The sequence below is a fragment of the Eublepharis macularius genome, chromosome 4, assembly GCF_028583425.1.
Source record: "Eublepharis macularius isolate TG4126 chromosome 4, MPM_Emac_v1.0, whole genome shotgun sequence".
In the NCBI taxonomy this organism is placed as follows: Eukaryota; Metazoa; Chordata; class Lepidosauria; order Squamata; family Eublepharidae; genus Eublepharis; species Eublepharis macularius.
In genome coordinates, this window is record NC_072793.1 from 34,498,923 (window position 1) to 34,514,203 (window position 15,281).

A 15,281-nucleotide genomic window follows, 5' to 3' on the forward strand; every position below is an offset into this window, starting at 1 on the left:
GTAATTCCTGGAGATCTCCAACACCACCTGGAGGCCACCTCCTCCGGAAACTTTCTTTCCCTCTGCAAATTTCCTCACAACGCTTTGGGGAGTATCTGGAGAAACTTGTGCTCTCCTTACCCATCAGGGTGTTGTAATTCTAAAAGCCCTTTTCGGTGTCAAGCTAGCATGCCCACCTGGCTGGCCTGCCCCCAGCTATGATTTATTGGGTTGTGGTAGCAACTGAATAGAGAGATTGACAGGGGGCAGCAGCAGAAGGAGGTCAGCAGAGAGGGAGCACCCCCACCACTTTAAGACAGATGCAGGGTTTCTGTAGGGGTGAGAAAAATATGGCTTTTTGATAGTCTTTAAGTATGAGAAAGTTCATCTGTGTATGTTTTGTATGTGAATCCTGGTAAGACAGATCTTCTCTGGTTTAGCAGAAAAGCAAACCAGGAACTTGAGGTCTCTAGGATTATATTTCCCTTGAAAAGTCAGGTTTGCAGTTTCGAAGTGCTGCTCAACACAGCAGACACCTTGCCAAGCCAGGCGGCTACAGTGAGTGCTTTTGCCCAGCTTCAGCTGGTGTATCTGCTGTGCCTGTTCTTGGCTTAGTCAGATCTAGCCACAGCGATCCATGCCTTAGTTCCGTCTAGACTGGACTATTGCAATGCACTCTCCTTGGACCTACCTTTGAAGAGTGATTGGAAGCTGCAGCTAGTGCAGAATGCTGCAGCTTGACTGCTGGTTGGGGGCAGCTCTTGGGATCATGTGACCCTGATATTACAGCAATTATACTGGCTGCCAATCTGCTCCCAGGTGCAATTCAAGATGTTGGCTTTGGCCTTTAAAACCCTACATGGCTTGGGACTAAGGTATCTGAAAGATTGTCTTCTCCCATATGTTCCTGCCCAAGAATTAAAATCAGGGAGGGGCCCTCATGACTGTCCCATCAGCTAGTGGGTACATGAAAGAGGGCCCTTTCAGTGGCAGTCCTACGATTATGGAACAGCATCCCTAGGGAAGTGTGCCTGGCCCCTTCACTATCAATTTTCAGGAGACAGCTGAAGAGCTTTTTATTTAGACATGCTTTAAATTAACTTGGCTATGTTTCTGACAGTCCTAAACTTGTATTGTTTTAAAACTTTGTTTCTATCTGTGATTATTTTTATTTATATTGTAAGCCGACTTGAGTTCTTGCATGATAGAAAGGCAGCTAACAAATGTTTTAAATAAATATATAAAGGGAGGACACCATGGTCCAAAGTATTCTTATCTGAAATAAAGTTTACTTCTGAGTAAACATGCATAGGACCATGCTAGAAATATGTGTGCACATGAGAACAAATAGAGAGAAGCTTGCTTGTCAGCTTCAGTGTTCCTCATCTATAAAATGTTTCCTATTTTGTTGGCCCTATGCTGAATCTCTTAACTATTTGCTGCAATTAGTCATGTTATATGTATAACTTTATCTATAGTCTGTGGCTTGGCTTACTTTTTGAGTTATCTGCTTAGCATGCATTTGAATTCTTGCCATGGATTCACTGGTTGTTCTTGGGATTACAAATCTTAATCTCAGTGTTCCTCATCTGTAAAATGGACAGATATTTTTAAAGACTCCCATCTTCTAAACTGATTGTGCTGTATATGTGACCCATTTCCACCACTAATACTGCAGCTGTGTGACATACATTCTTCGTCTTAACAATGAGGCCAAGGAGCTGTCCAACAGGGCAAGAACAGGTCCCATGACACAATTGCTAAAATGGACGGGGAGCTGTCCAGCTAGCCAGCAAGAATTAAGGTAAGAGACACCAAGTTGAGCAAAAAAGGTGTTAGCCAGTGGAGGACTTTATAGGTGTAATTTTGTATGAAGGCATTCCAATATGTATTTTAAAGTGAGACTGCACCAAAAAAGGATATAATTGGCTGTGAGAAGTAAGTCTTAGTTTCTGATCCTTGTCCATCTTAACTTGATCATATCTTAAGGACTAGAAACCTTTAAAAGACTACAGATCTTTTTAAGAAAGTGCCTGAAGACCTCTTATAGATATACTGTATGTTGCATGCTGCCTAGCCCTGTGTGAACTGGGGGAGTCCAAAATGTCCCATAAACTGAAAAATATGCTATCATCTCTAAAGGCTGAAGTCAATCAAAATGCTAATATCTTAAATTAGGAATTTCTGGTCTTTTGCCTCAGAGCACTCCCAGATAGTATTACTTCATTAATCACAGCCTTACATATCATTCAGGATTGGCACAAACACCCTATTCTGATTAAATTGCCTTCAACTCACTAGAATATTTTATGGAAGTTAGCAGTGGCCTCTCGATGCCCTTGTCAGAGTTTGAAGTTATAAAGTTGTTTTCTTCCTTTTCTCCCTCTAGCAGATTTCTACTCTGCCAAACTACCCTAAAAATAACCATTTGCTGCCAGAACCTCAGTCTCCCTAGTGCTCACTGCAGGGCAATCGGTTTGCAATCCAGACACTGGATATCGAGTTTTGCAATGGCTGAAGAAGACAAGGGAGCTGTGAGATTTCTCTCGCCTGGGCTGTCTCCCCAGCTCTCCCCAGTCCTCTTCTCCCACCTGGGCTGTCTCTCCAGCTCTGTTACCTGTCCCCTTGTCTCACCTGCTGATGATGAGCAGGACCCAGAATGTTTTCTGTGCAGCTGGTGAAGTAAAACGGGCCAGACAATAGTGCTGGGGAAGGAATGGTTAGAAACCATCATGGCAGCCCTGTCTTCAGCTTTAATGGGAGATTGAAAGACCTGTGTCCAGTTTCTGGGTTGAATGGTGCAACCCTAGTTTGCTATGTCCCCAAGTATGGGGACACTCATATCACACAGCAGATTCTAGTAGCTGTTTCAGAGGTTGATGATACAACCACCAACCTTTGCATTAGATGTGCTACATAAAATGGACCCTTATTTGGATGGCTCAAGTTAGCCTGATCTCACCAGATCTCAGAAGCTAAGCAGGGTAAGCCCTGGTAAGTACTTGGATGGGAGACCACAGTGTTGTTATGCAGAGGCAGGTAATGGCAAACCACCTCTAAAGTCTCTTGCCATGAAACTCTGTGGAGTCCCCATAAGTTGACCGGGACTTGACAGCATTTTCCACTACCACAAAAATCAGATGGTAAGAAATGGTTGAAAAAACGTACTGCTTTGATTAAAACGTTGTTTATTATTTTCTTAAGAAACAAGAGCACCCCTGTTCAAAGTCCCTTAGACTTTGGCTTGGATCTAGAATAGCATATATGTGCACATCTAGTACTCTTGCATATTCATAGGTGAGTGGCCAGTGTTGTCCTCCAATTGCATCTCCTCACTCTGCAGAGGGTGCTATTCTGGAAGGTCCTCAGCCTTTGCAGGCTTTATTGGATGAGTGGAAGAGCACTTGATGCTGGGGAGAGAAGCTGAAACAGTGTTCTGCATGAGCAGAACCCCCATCGTGCTTCTCTGGATCCAAGCCATTGATGCCACATTCCTATTGCTTTCAGGAGCCTTCGTTTCCCTTCTTTATTTCCACCCTGTTTGACCACACAAAGGGGGAGAAAATCTAACTATCATAGACCAGGCTTCTTTTATCCTATAATGCAACTATATGCCTCTGATAGTATAACTATGGGAGGCAGTGTCTTGTTTCCTTATTCAAAATGGTGGTGATGGTGTAAAACCTAGGAATTATAGACTCCAAAGAGATCTACAATGTTATGTCTAGATTCCGGCCTTTCCTGGAGCAACCAAGGTCACCAAGAACAGTTTAATCTTCCATTAGCTGACATACTGGGGAAGCATCATATTTACAGGTGGCTCTGTGTCAGCCTGCAGCTGCAAGGTCAGCAGGATGCAGGTCAGTGGGGTGCTTATAGCATGCAAAACATGCTGCAATTGTAACAATCCATTCCCAACACTCTCGGCTGCTCTGTTGGAAGGACATTCTGTCAAACATTTGTCCTGCCCTTGTCTGTGTCGCTGCTACAGATATGTCAAATAAAAGGCATGCATTCCCTGCTGTTCTATCTGCCTAGACCAAAATTGATAAGCATTTTGAAGAAAATATTTGGGAATTTCAGGTTAGCATATGGACAGAGGTTCAAGTTTCTTACCAAATTCTTGGATTATTTGGGGCATGACTTTCAAGCAAAACAATTTCTACTTCTTCCCCAGATGCATTCGGAGTTCACCAAACCAAGACTCCTAGTTTTTTTTTTTTAATTCTTCAAGTCAAAGCAAGTGTAGGAGGAGAGGTGGCAAGAAATAAGTTGGAACACAGTGACAAAGGTTAACCTCCACAAATCATGTTTCCAATCTAAATTTCCCCACTGGAGCTGCTATTTGCCATACTGGGGGGAAAGCACTCTGACAGTCATATATCCGTAGGAGCTGTCCAGTTCTGTCAAAAGTAGACTATCAGCGCAATCTTAAGAGCCACACTGAACAGACCCAAATAGGATTCTGCTTAGGATTGTTCTCTGTGACACTTAGCAGCTACTCTGTTATTGCTTAAAATTCATGTAGATGAGACCAGTGAGCCAGTTTTCATGCCTACTAAAATGGACATTTTCTAATAGCTCAAAAACAGCCAAACAATGACACACCATCCTTACACATGCATGCACCCCCCCTTCTCCTTAATTCCTGCAACTGCTTTACTTACTCACCTGGCTAAACACTCAGTTGCGTACTGTGTGCTGATTCATTGCTGAGGCTGGGTTGCCTCCGGGACAACATCCAGATCTTTGGCGAATCCCTTCCTGAAGCAATCTGTCTGACTAATCCTTTGTTCTCACCCAGTATGAATCAAAACTGGTGAGGGAATCCCAGCTCACTCTTCTAACACCCCTTAGCTCTTTCTGAAAATAGCCTAGAACTGACATGCTTTACCACCTAGATAGATAGCGAAGGTGAGTCACATGTTCCAAACATTATGCAAGTGAGTTGGCAGCAACAAGGAAGAACAAAAATATCTACAGGCTTGGAGAGAGCAGTGGCTGAATGACTGACTGGGTAGGAGTTGGCCTATTGATGAATAGTTTAGGAGGATTTAATTTGGAGTTGAAAGCCTATCAGAAAAAGGCTCCTGTATCTCCCTAAATATATGTGGTTTGATACTGCAGACGACGCCTGTTGTAGGGCCCTGATAATTACAAACCCAACAAGATAACAGTGCCCCAGTGATCAGGGGCATCATTGCAGGATTAGATGCTTTTTCAGAGTAAGTCTACATTCAGAATTTCTGAGGCAAACTAACTTTAGATTTGGGGACTTGTTCATTCCCTTTCTCCTTCCCTCACACACAGAGCCATGACTGAAGATTTCTTGCTTTGATAAGTCTTCGATTTAATTCCAGTTTACTGAGATGTCCAAATGTAAATGTTTAACAAATTGGGGCCTGTTTCTTACTCAGTAAGTGGAAATCTAAACCATGACAGCTTGTGACTCTAAGAATTTGAGACTCACTCACCTTACGAAAGGGCCGCAGTTTGTAATGTTAAATGCCGCCTTAGTTTTTAGTCTTTCGTGGCGAAGTATATTTTTCTCACTATGACTACTGAAGATAGTTTCAGGTGGGGAGCTGGGTTGGCCTGTGGTAGGAAAGCAAGATTTGGGTCCAGTAGCACCTTAAAGACCATTTAGATTTTCAGGATATGAGTTCTGACCCTCAAAAGCTCATGCCTTGGAAATCCAGTTGGTCTTGAAGGTGCTACTAGGCCTGAATCTTGCTCTATGACTACTGAGAATCGTAATTTGTTGGGCTGAGAAAGCTTTGCCCATTTGTCTTTCGTAGCAGACATGGTGAGTTTGAGAAACCACAGCTAAAAGCTTATTTGCCTGACAGCTTTTAATGTATTGTTATTATGGTGTAACTAAAGACTGGAAAACATATGGGAAGCATTTCAAATTACACAAGATAATTATTCTTCCCTCCCTAGTTCAAAACCAGAAGCTAGTCATGCAAACTACATGACTCGTGCTGATAACGGTCTAATCTCCCTGGGTGGGCTGCCACAAACAGAAGGTTAACATTCGCCCAACCAGCTCCTTAGTGTGTATGCTTTCCATAGATCTCAGAATTCTGTGCACCTATGCCTGAAGTGCAGCACCCGATCTTCTCCCAACTATACTGTTCAAAGGTGAGTTGGGTGATTTTGAGAAAGCACCCCTGTTTTCCCAGTCACCTTCTTCCCCTTATAACTGCTGGCAGAATTCTTAGTACAGAGGAATACCTACAAGTCTACTGAAAGTGCTGTGAGGGTTGGTAGGTAGGTAGGGTAGTGAAGCAACCCCCCATCCCCACCCTGCCCGGTTTCCCTTGTCCGCTCACATCGTAGAGTTCGGGTACTGCACCCAGCCCACCTCCTTGTACGCGGCGGTCACATGAGTGTAGATAAGACTTCTCATCTTGGCCCAAGCTCTCTGCACCTCTGGAGTGAACTCGTTGGCGTATTCTTCTGCAAGCACTTCCAGCATTATGCCACTGAGAATCTGGGGGGGGGGGGGGAAATGAGCAGTTAGAACTGAGTTCCCCAATTTCCCCTTAAAAGTTTTAGAGCAAGAATGCACCATTAATCCTCAGTATTTCTTTATTGCTGCCTCCTGCAATAAGAAATTCCAGCCTACTACACTAAATCTATTTAGGATTTGACTAGTGCCCCATCAAGCCCTGTATCATGCATTTAATAGTTGTCTGATCTACAGCAAAGGTACTAAACAATGTATCGTTGTCTACTTTGTAGTATTATATAACATTTTTAGGTATTAGGTACACACTGTGCACATTTATACTGCAAATTTAAAATTAGTGTCAAACCAGTTTAACTGTTAGGACTCCCGAGCAAACAACAACGGGATCTGTAATTCTGTCAAGGACCTAAGAACTTTAAGAAAATATTATCAGTGCCCTACCAAAACTATATTTTTTTTAGTGTTCCGAGTGGGAAACCATTATAGTCAAATCAATTTCAAACCAATTTCCAAATACAGGTAGTGCAGGTAGGATGACTATATCAATTTGTTGGAGCAAGGACATCATATGCCTTAGAGACTTATTGTACAATACAAGGGTAAGATACCAAAAGCAGGATAACACGGAGAAATAAATAACAATTATTCAAAGGTAAATCAAAATATATTCATCATATATAGAGTAAAAGTACTCATCCAGTTCAGCAGAATATCACAAAACAATCAAAGTAACAGTATATAAAGTCTTTCAGGAAGGAGGACAACCAACAGGTAAGTAAGCAATGTATTTGGTGCAGTAAAGTTCCAATTCAGGAAGACATTCAACAGGTAATTATAATAATAACATTCGATTTATATACCACACTTCAGGATGACTAACACCCACTCAGAGCGGTTTACAAAGTATGTTATTATTATCCCCACAACAACACCCTGTGAGGTGGGTGGGGCTGAGAGAGCTAGAAGCTGTGACTGACCCAACTGTCACCCAGCTGGCTTCAAGTGGAGGAGTGGGGAATCAAACCTGGATCTCCAGATTAGAGTCCTGCGCTCTTAACCACTACACCAAACTGTCTCTCTTCCGTAAACTTCCATAAACTTCCGTAATCTCATAAATGCAGGTAAGTACTGTATAAATCCAATTATAATCTATCTTTGTCTTTATTGTAGGTGGAGATGAAAATGTGTGGCAAAAACTCCCGCAGCGCCCGACATACAGCACCAGCTTGAGACCTGATGTTTCGTATAACAACCTCTTCAGGGGCGACGACTAGATTCACCATACAAATAGTTACAGTTGATCATTCATAGCACCTTCAATTTAATGAGTGAACTGGATGGGTACTTTTACTCTACATATGATGAATATATTTTGATTTATCTTTGAATAATTGTTATTTATTTCTTTGTGTTATCCTGCTTTTGGTATCTTACCCCTGTATTGTGCTTATTGAGTGGGTACCTCTTTATTCTTTGGAGTTAGAGACTTATTGTGGCAGAAATTTTCTTGGATTAGCATTATCTTTGGCAGATACATGATGTGTTATCCCTAGCTTATATGAGCATGTAGGCATTGGTACAGAGGGGGGAAATGTAAAAGTGGAGCCAGAAGGATATGAAACGCAACGCTCGAATGTATACAAGATAAGAACAATGACCTTCCACAATAGCAGTTATTGATGATAATATCACCTTCCTAACTTTGCTGTGCTTTTAACATCTGTAATGAGTGAGAAAACCATGGTTCTGATCAGGGCTTTTTTTCTGGGAAAAGAGGTGGTGGAACTCAGTGGGTTGCCCTCGGAGAAAATGGTTACATGGCTGGTGGCCCCGCCCCCTGATCTCCAGACAGAGGGGAGTTTAGATCGTCCTCCACACCGTTCAGTGGCGTGGAGGGCAATCTAAATTCCCCTTTGTCTGGAGATCAGGGGGCGGGGCCACCAGCCATGTGACCATTTTCAAGAGGTGCTGGAACTCCGTTCCACCACGTTCCTGCTGAAAAAAAGCCCTGGTTCTCATTAATACTGTAGTGAATGCATTCAGATTTGCTTCTAAATTCTCATTTGTTGATCTTCTTTTGAAAAGATGTCCCGTCCCCCCCCCCCCCTTTTTGGTTACAGTATGGTGACTTTCAGCTTAGTAGCAGTGTCCTGGTGACCAAAATATTTTCATGACAGTTTCTGAATGTTACCATTTTTCACTAACCTACAGCTACTGATGTTCACTATGGCTTAGTTCAGATGTAACGTCAAACCGTAGTCTATTTTAACTACGCTTAGTTTTTGAAATGAGGGTTCAGCTCATGGGCAATCATTCTTATATTGGTTTGTCTTGACAAATAGAGGTTTCATCACGTTTGTTCTTTCTTCTGCCTTCCCTAGAGACCGAGGTCCTGCCCCAGCCTAGACTGCAGCAAGAGCAGCACCAGCAGGAAAAGCTGAGGTTAAGCAAGGCCGTCTGCATCAACCCATCGCACAAAACCATAGTTTAACTCTGGCTAATAAACCAACTTTACACCATGGTTTCAGAATCTAGTCCAACATACCCTAACTCATGAATGGTATGCATCTGGGTGACCTGATCCTACTGATCACAATTTAATCAAACCATTGTTTGGTGGGACGTCTGAACTAAGTTTATTTGCCCTTCTCTTCTGAGACAAAAAGTGTGTGTACTGGGTTCTCTTAGAAATGGAAATGCTGTACCCACTCCCCCATGGAATATTCATGTGTACACCTTTGAACAATTTGTAGGCATTGTATTGGATCCAGTGACCCACTCACACAAGGATCGCAGATCTTCCTTGTTTTCCCCTTCCTCCAACAGCTATGTCAAATCCTGGGAAAGTTGATTCCTATGTGTGATAAGCCATGCAGGTCAGCAAGGAAACAGAAAGGGGTGAAATCACTCCCCTTTCTCCCTCTGCTAACTGTGGACTTTGCTGGTGGAAGAGACACAAAGGAGGATATTTCTCACTTGCCCCTTCTCACTACAGTCCATCAACCCATGTGACTGTTATTCCATGTAGGTCCCATAACACTGGGAATCACTTTCCTGGGGTTGAAAATGGCTTATGAGGGGAGGGGAAGGTGGAGAAGATTAACAACTATCAGCCCCTTCAGCCAGCATATTTTTAAACTTTTTCTTTATCCTGAGAACTAGAGTCTTGTTTTTCTTAAAAATGAGAACTGAAATTTGATTATTTATTTACCACAAAGTAATGGGCCAGACAGCTCGAGTCCATGAATTTATCAAGTACCCAAGGTGCAGTGACACAAGGAAGTATTGTAGCATTTGAAAGTGGGCTTCATATTTTTAGAAAAAGGTTATAGGAAAGGTTTAAAAATAAAATAAATGAAAGAGAGTTGGGTCATAAAACAGCATAAAACAACACAGAGCGGCTGAAATTATAACGTTCTTCAGGCCAGAAGCAGACAACAAAACAGGGCTTAGACTGGAGTAACTCTGCTTAGGATTTCACTATAAGCTGGGTCAGCCTTGGTTAGTAATTGAATGGGAGAAGTCTAACAAAGACCAGGGTTGCAGAGGCAGGCACTGGCAAACCACCTCTGTTAGTCTCTTGCTATGAAAACCCCACCAGGGGTCACCCCCATAAGTCAGCTATGACTTGAAGGCACTCTCCACCACCACAAAAACCCAGGAGATAGACATGAAGAATCAGTTGGACTAGAAACATATTTTTCTTTTTAAAGAGCCCAAGAACTGAAGTTTGGTTATTTGTTTGCCACAATATAATGTGCTAGACAGCTGGATTCCACTATCTGTCAAGTACCCAGAAGCCAAAACAGTGGGTAAGGCTTGTTTGCTCTGGCCCTGTTTACTCTGCACATACCTATCAGCACAGCACCACACCCTTCTTTGCTTCTGCACACTGTGGTCTGCCAGAATGAATAACTGGGTCGTTGGTGGATGATATAATTCCGTTTGGGGGGGCCAAGGTTTAAATGGCGCAATCCCTTCTGAATGAATGATTTTATGATAATTTGGAAGAATGTGTGCATGACGAGGGATAGCTGAGTGCTCCGTTCATCTCTCCAAAACTCACAGAGTCTATGAACTGAGGTTAATGAGGCTGCTGCACGATCATTACATTTTCTCTGAAAAATGTAAGAATATACAAATACTCCAGGAGCGTGTTGTAGTACTCAGTTCATACAGAAGATTCCTGCTTAGATTAAGCATTTGTTTCCTTCACTGCCTGTTTTCCAGCATACGTTTTAAAATGTACTTTCTAGAAAGGAATCTGCTATAAAATGTTTTCTCTAATGGTATTTAGTAAATCTGGAAAAGATGTTTGGGAAGGGTTTTTTTGCCAACTCCTCCAAGGACTTTTTTTTGTGTCCCCCAGATATGAAGGGGGATAGTTGGCGTATGTATTTGTAAGATTGGAACTGCGGAAAGAGCCAGCAAGCTGAGAACAAAAGGCATCAACCAACAAACCAACGGCATATAAGGATACTGAAAACTTTGCAGTGCACATGTTCAGCAAGTTTCAACAGCTGTGATTACTTGTGACTCACAAACCAAGCCTTGATGTCTCCTTCCATATTGTCCAACCCATCAGTGAAGATCTACCTCAAGCCCTGCTCTCTGTGCCTTTGCCTTCAGAGGTGAGGCAGGTGGCAACCAGAGACATGGCTTCTTCAGTAGCAACACCTCACTTGTGAGTAGACATGGGCATGAACAGCATTACGAACAGAAAAAACCCACGAACAGCCCAATCTGCTGTTTGTGAGCAAGCTGTTCCTGAGGCCACATCCTAAATGAACAGGTGGTCATTAAAAGCCTTGCTCGTTGCCTTCGGCAGCCGTTAGGCAAGCCAGACAGTCTGGCGCCTGCTGCAATCAATCCCCTTGGCAACTGGAGGGAGGAACTGAACTCTGTCTGAACTCCTTCTGCCTTTCCTTCTGGCTCTAACCCTTCAAAGTACTTCCAGCAGAGAGTCAGCCAACAGGGAGACCCGTGGATCATGCCTTTCCTGGGGTACAATCTCTCTAAAACTTGGGGGGGGCGGGTCTTCAGAGGACAGTGAGGACTATGTCCCTTGCAAATTTGGTGGGTATTGGACATTGGGAAGGTCAGTTTGTGGGGTGTTTAAAGGGCCCTGCTCCTTGCACGTGGCAGGAAAGGGTCCTTTAAACTATCAGCTGGCAGGCAGCCGGGGGGAATCCCCCCTGCCAGCTGATAGTTTAAAGGGATCTTTAAAGGGCCAAGTAAGTAGGTTTGAGGGAAGGGGGGCTAAGTGGGGTGGTTTGGGGTGGGGGTGGTTCTGGCCCCCATGAACAACGAACAACGAACATGTCCGGGAATAGTTCATGTTTGTCCATGTTCATTGCTCGTTGTTTGTGGATGGCACCAAACGACAAACAGGGTGTTTGGGGTTATTTTTTCCATTCGTGCCCATGTCTACTTGTGACATGCCCTTCCCCTTGAGGATTGCCTGGTTGCCTACATTCCTTTCTTTTAGGCACCAGGCCAAAAACATTTCTGTTCACACAGACATTTAATTAAGGGGTTGATCTTTTAATACTTATAGTCAAAAAAAAAAGAACAAGAGTCCAGTAGCACCCATAAGACTAACAAAATTTGTGGTAGGATATGAGCTTTTATGAGTCACAGCTCACTTCTTCAAGTATCTGAGCTGTTACTCGAGAAAGCTCATCCCCTACCAAAAAATTGGTTAGTCTTATAGGTGCTACTGGACTCTTGCTCTTTTCTGCTGCTACAAACAGACTAACAAGGCTACGCATCTTGACTTATACTCAGGAAAGTGTTATTTTAAACGGTCAGCTGTCTGTTTTGATGGTTTATGTTTTCATGTGGCATCGGGATTTTAATGCTGGATTTTAATTAATAGCCTTTCGTGTTTTGCTTTTATTATTTTAATTTGTAAGATGCCTTGGGCCTCCTGGAGAGGTGGCATAAAAAGATTCTAAATAAATAAATAGCCTCATCTCACAGCCTTCAGGCTCCAGCGTCTGTGCAGCAGATATAGAAGTGGAATGTCATTTCCTTCTGCTTTGGGACCACTTCGCACCTACATAGTAGGTGAGATCAGTTTTTCCCCAGGTTCATGGATGGTTGGGTCAGGTAATTAAATTGCATTGGTAGCCCTTCTTACTCCTCGTTTTTCAAGCTGAAACCAACGCAATCAGGTTGACCATGTTCCCTCCACACCGCTTCCATGTGATGTGGTGTGGTGTCACTTTATTTATTCTGCTCTGTGCTCAAATAAATCAGAACTGAAGAGAGCCAGTGCTGTCATCACTAGTGGCATTAATGGTGATGTCACAGACTTTTAATGTATCTCTGGAATGCTGAAAAGGTCACTATTCCTGGAACTTCCCCCTCTTGGCCCCCTCTTTGTTTTTCTCGTTTCCTGATTTGGGCTCTGTTCTTTCCCCTATACAATATTCCAACCCCTGCAATCATAGAAAAATGACAGCAATTAAAGCAATGAATGCTATGGCAAATTCTGAACCTTTTGCATGCATTGGTGCATCGATCCAATGCTGGATTTAGAAAAAAGAAAAAGAAAAAAGAGGAGGGGAGAAGGAAGAGGGGAGGGGGATGGATGGAAAGGAGGGAAGAGGGAGTGGCTGGATAGATGAAAGTGGCCAGTCACAAAGAACTGGCAGGGAGGGGGAGAGGGTCAGAAGAGGGCGGAACACTAAAACCCGGTATTATGCATGGAGGAAAGCATTGACTGGAAAATGGCTTTTTAAAAAAGTCAGGGAAAACATGCTTCCAGAAAAAACATGGGAAAGCTACAAAAAACCCAAACCCACTACTAATGGCACAAAATAGGGTGTGAAAGGTTGCAAAATAAATCGATGCAGTTTGGAGAATGAACTGGCAAAATTAACTGGTGAGAAAAGAGTTTCTGTGTACAACTATGACTCCCATAGGGGTGTATAAAAATGTGTATGTACAAACTGCTGCAGATCCAGAGTGGTTAGCAGCCAGCAATGTTGATCAGACAGATGCAGACAATCATAAAATGGTAATTTTTAAAACAAGTATTACGAAATGTTTATATGTTACAGTTTTTTGTTCATTCTTCATTCCAACAATTGGCAGTGGAGCATAGCAAGGTGGCAGTGATGGATTGTGGACTTAGTATGCACTGTCTGCGTGGAAAGTAACCCAACAAACAGGCTTAAACTGCTTGTAAGCAACCCAATCTTCTCCACCCTACTTATGATCGGCGAGCAGGACGTGTTTTGAACTAGCGAGTGCTCAAGTATCCCTAATGGTTTAACACTAAGTGTGCCCAGTTGACAGATCCCGAGGTCAGAGAAAATAGATGTGTAATAAACTGATGGCTGTTCCAAGCAACCTATACATTTAGTATAGGGTTAAAATTAGGGAACATATTCTAGATAAGGTAAAGGTAAAGGTAGTCCCCTATGTAAGCACCGAGTCATTACTGACCCATGGGGGGACGTCGCATCACGACATTTTCTTGGCAGACTTTTTACGGGGTGGTTTGCCATTGCCTTCCCCAGTCATCTACACTTTACTCCCAGGAAACTGAACAAACAAGGGCTGGTAAGACTAGACATCAGTTTCTGCATCGCAAAGGAGTTAGATAGCTAATAAGGGCAAGGAAAGTCCAGCATAGAATAAGACATATACCAGTGACCTCTAGAAGTTGGAATGTACAACACACATGTGGTGTAGGGTTAGGAAGACACACACATCTATTTGCGTCTTGGGAAAAAAATAAGCCTTACACTCGCTGTCTGTAGTATTAGATCCATAATGTGTACGAAATGAAGGGAGATAGATGTTGATATAAGCCTAGCTCTGTGGTCTTCCTTTACATAGTGAACCAGATGATATCTTTAGTGCCCTCCCCATTGAGGCTCATCATCAGCACTAATCCTACTCTCTTTCAGGCCTCATGCCAAACCATTTCTTTTTATCCAGGGTTTTCTTTATGTATTTAGAACATTATTAAGCTGCCACTCCAGCAAGCTCCTCAAGACAACGAAACAAAGCCATTAAAGCCATTAACAATAAAACCAATGTCACTAAAACAAGCCACTAAGAAACAAATCAATTTCATTAAAACAGCCAAGGCCTAACAGCACAAAATGCACATTGAACCAGCTAAAATGCAGAAGATAAAATGAATCTTGGGCCAGAAGCTGATGATACAATATACAAGAGATTATATACCCCCTTACCTAAAAGCCTGGGTAAGAAGGAATGTTTTAGCCTGACGCCTAGAAGAAAGTGAGGTAGGCAACAGGTGAGCCTCACAGCAGGAGAGGGCATTCCAAAGATGAGGTGCCACCACTGAAAAAGCCCTGTCTCTGGTTGCTACACAGAGAGCAAGGCTTCAGAAGAAAAATTTAACTAGCAGGAGGGACAATAGAGGAAGAGATGGTCCTTCAAATACACCGGGCCCCAAGCCATCTAGAACGTTAAAAGTAAGATGGGGTTTTAACTAGAAATGTGATCATTTTAATAGTTTTTACCATCTGCTTCTAGCCTGAGGACTCTTATAAAGATATTTTAAGTTGCTTTATGCTCTGTGTTTTTATGCACTGTTATGTTCCAGATGTTTACTGTCTTGCTTTTTAATGGTTTAATTTTATGTTTATATGATTTTGTCTTGCTTTATTTTGTATTGTCTGAAACAGATCTCTGAATAGGCAGCATATAAGTGTTTTAAATAAATGACTTGAGTACTGATAACAGCAAAATAAGATTGAATACTGATTCCATTACTAGAACCGGTTAAGGATTCTATGATTTCCATAGCCTGCAACAGATTAGAACAGAAAATTGGAAGTAC

At 42.6% G+C, this 15,281-nt stretch overlaps 1 protein-coding gene across 3 annotated transcripts in view; it reads right to left on the reverse strand.

The window, feature by feature from the left end:
* CYGB (cytoglobin) overlaps positions 1 to 15,281 on the reverse strand; it is a 77,726-nt gene that overhangs the window by 29,000 nt on the left and 33,445 nt on the right. For 2 of the 3 annotated variants that reach the window (XM_054978653.1, XM_054978654.1), the window contains exon 3: positions 6,347 to 6,475. In XM_054978653.1, coding sequence (XP_054834628.1) covers positions 6,347 to 6,475 — 129 coding nt within the window. Of the gene's footprint in view, positions 1 to 6,314; positions 6,476 to 15,281 lie in introns of all 3 variants that reach the window. The other variant, XM_054978652.1, reaches the window with a different exon arrangement.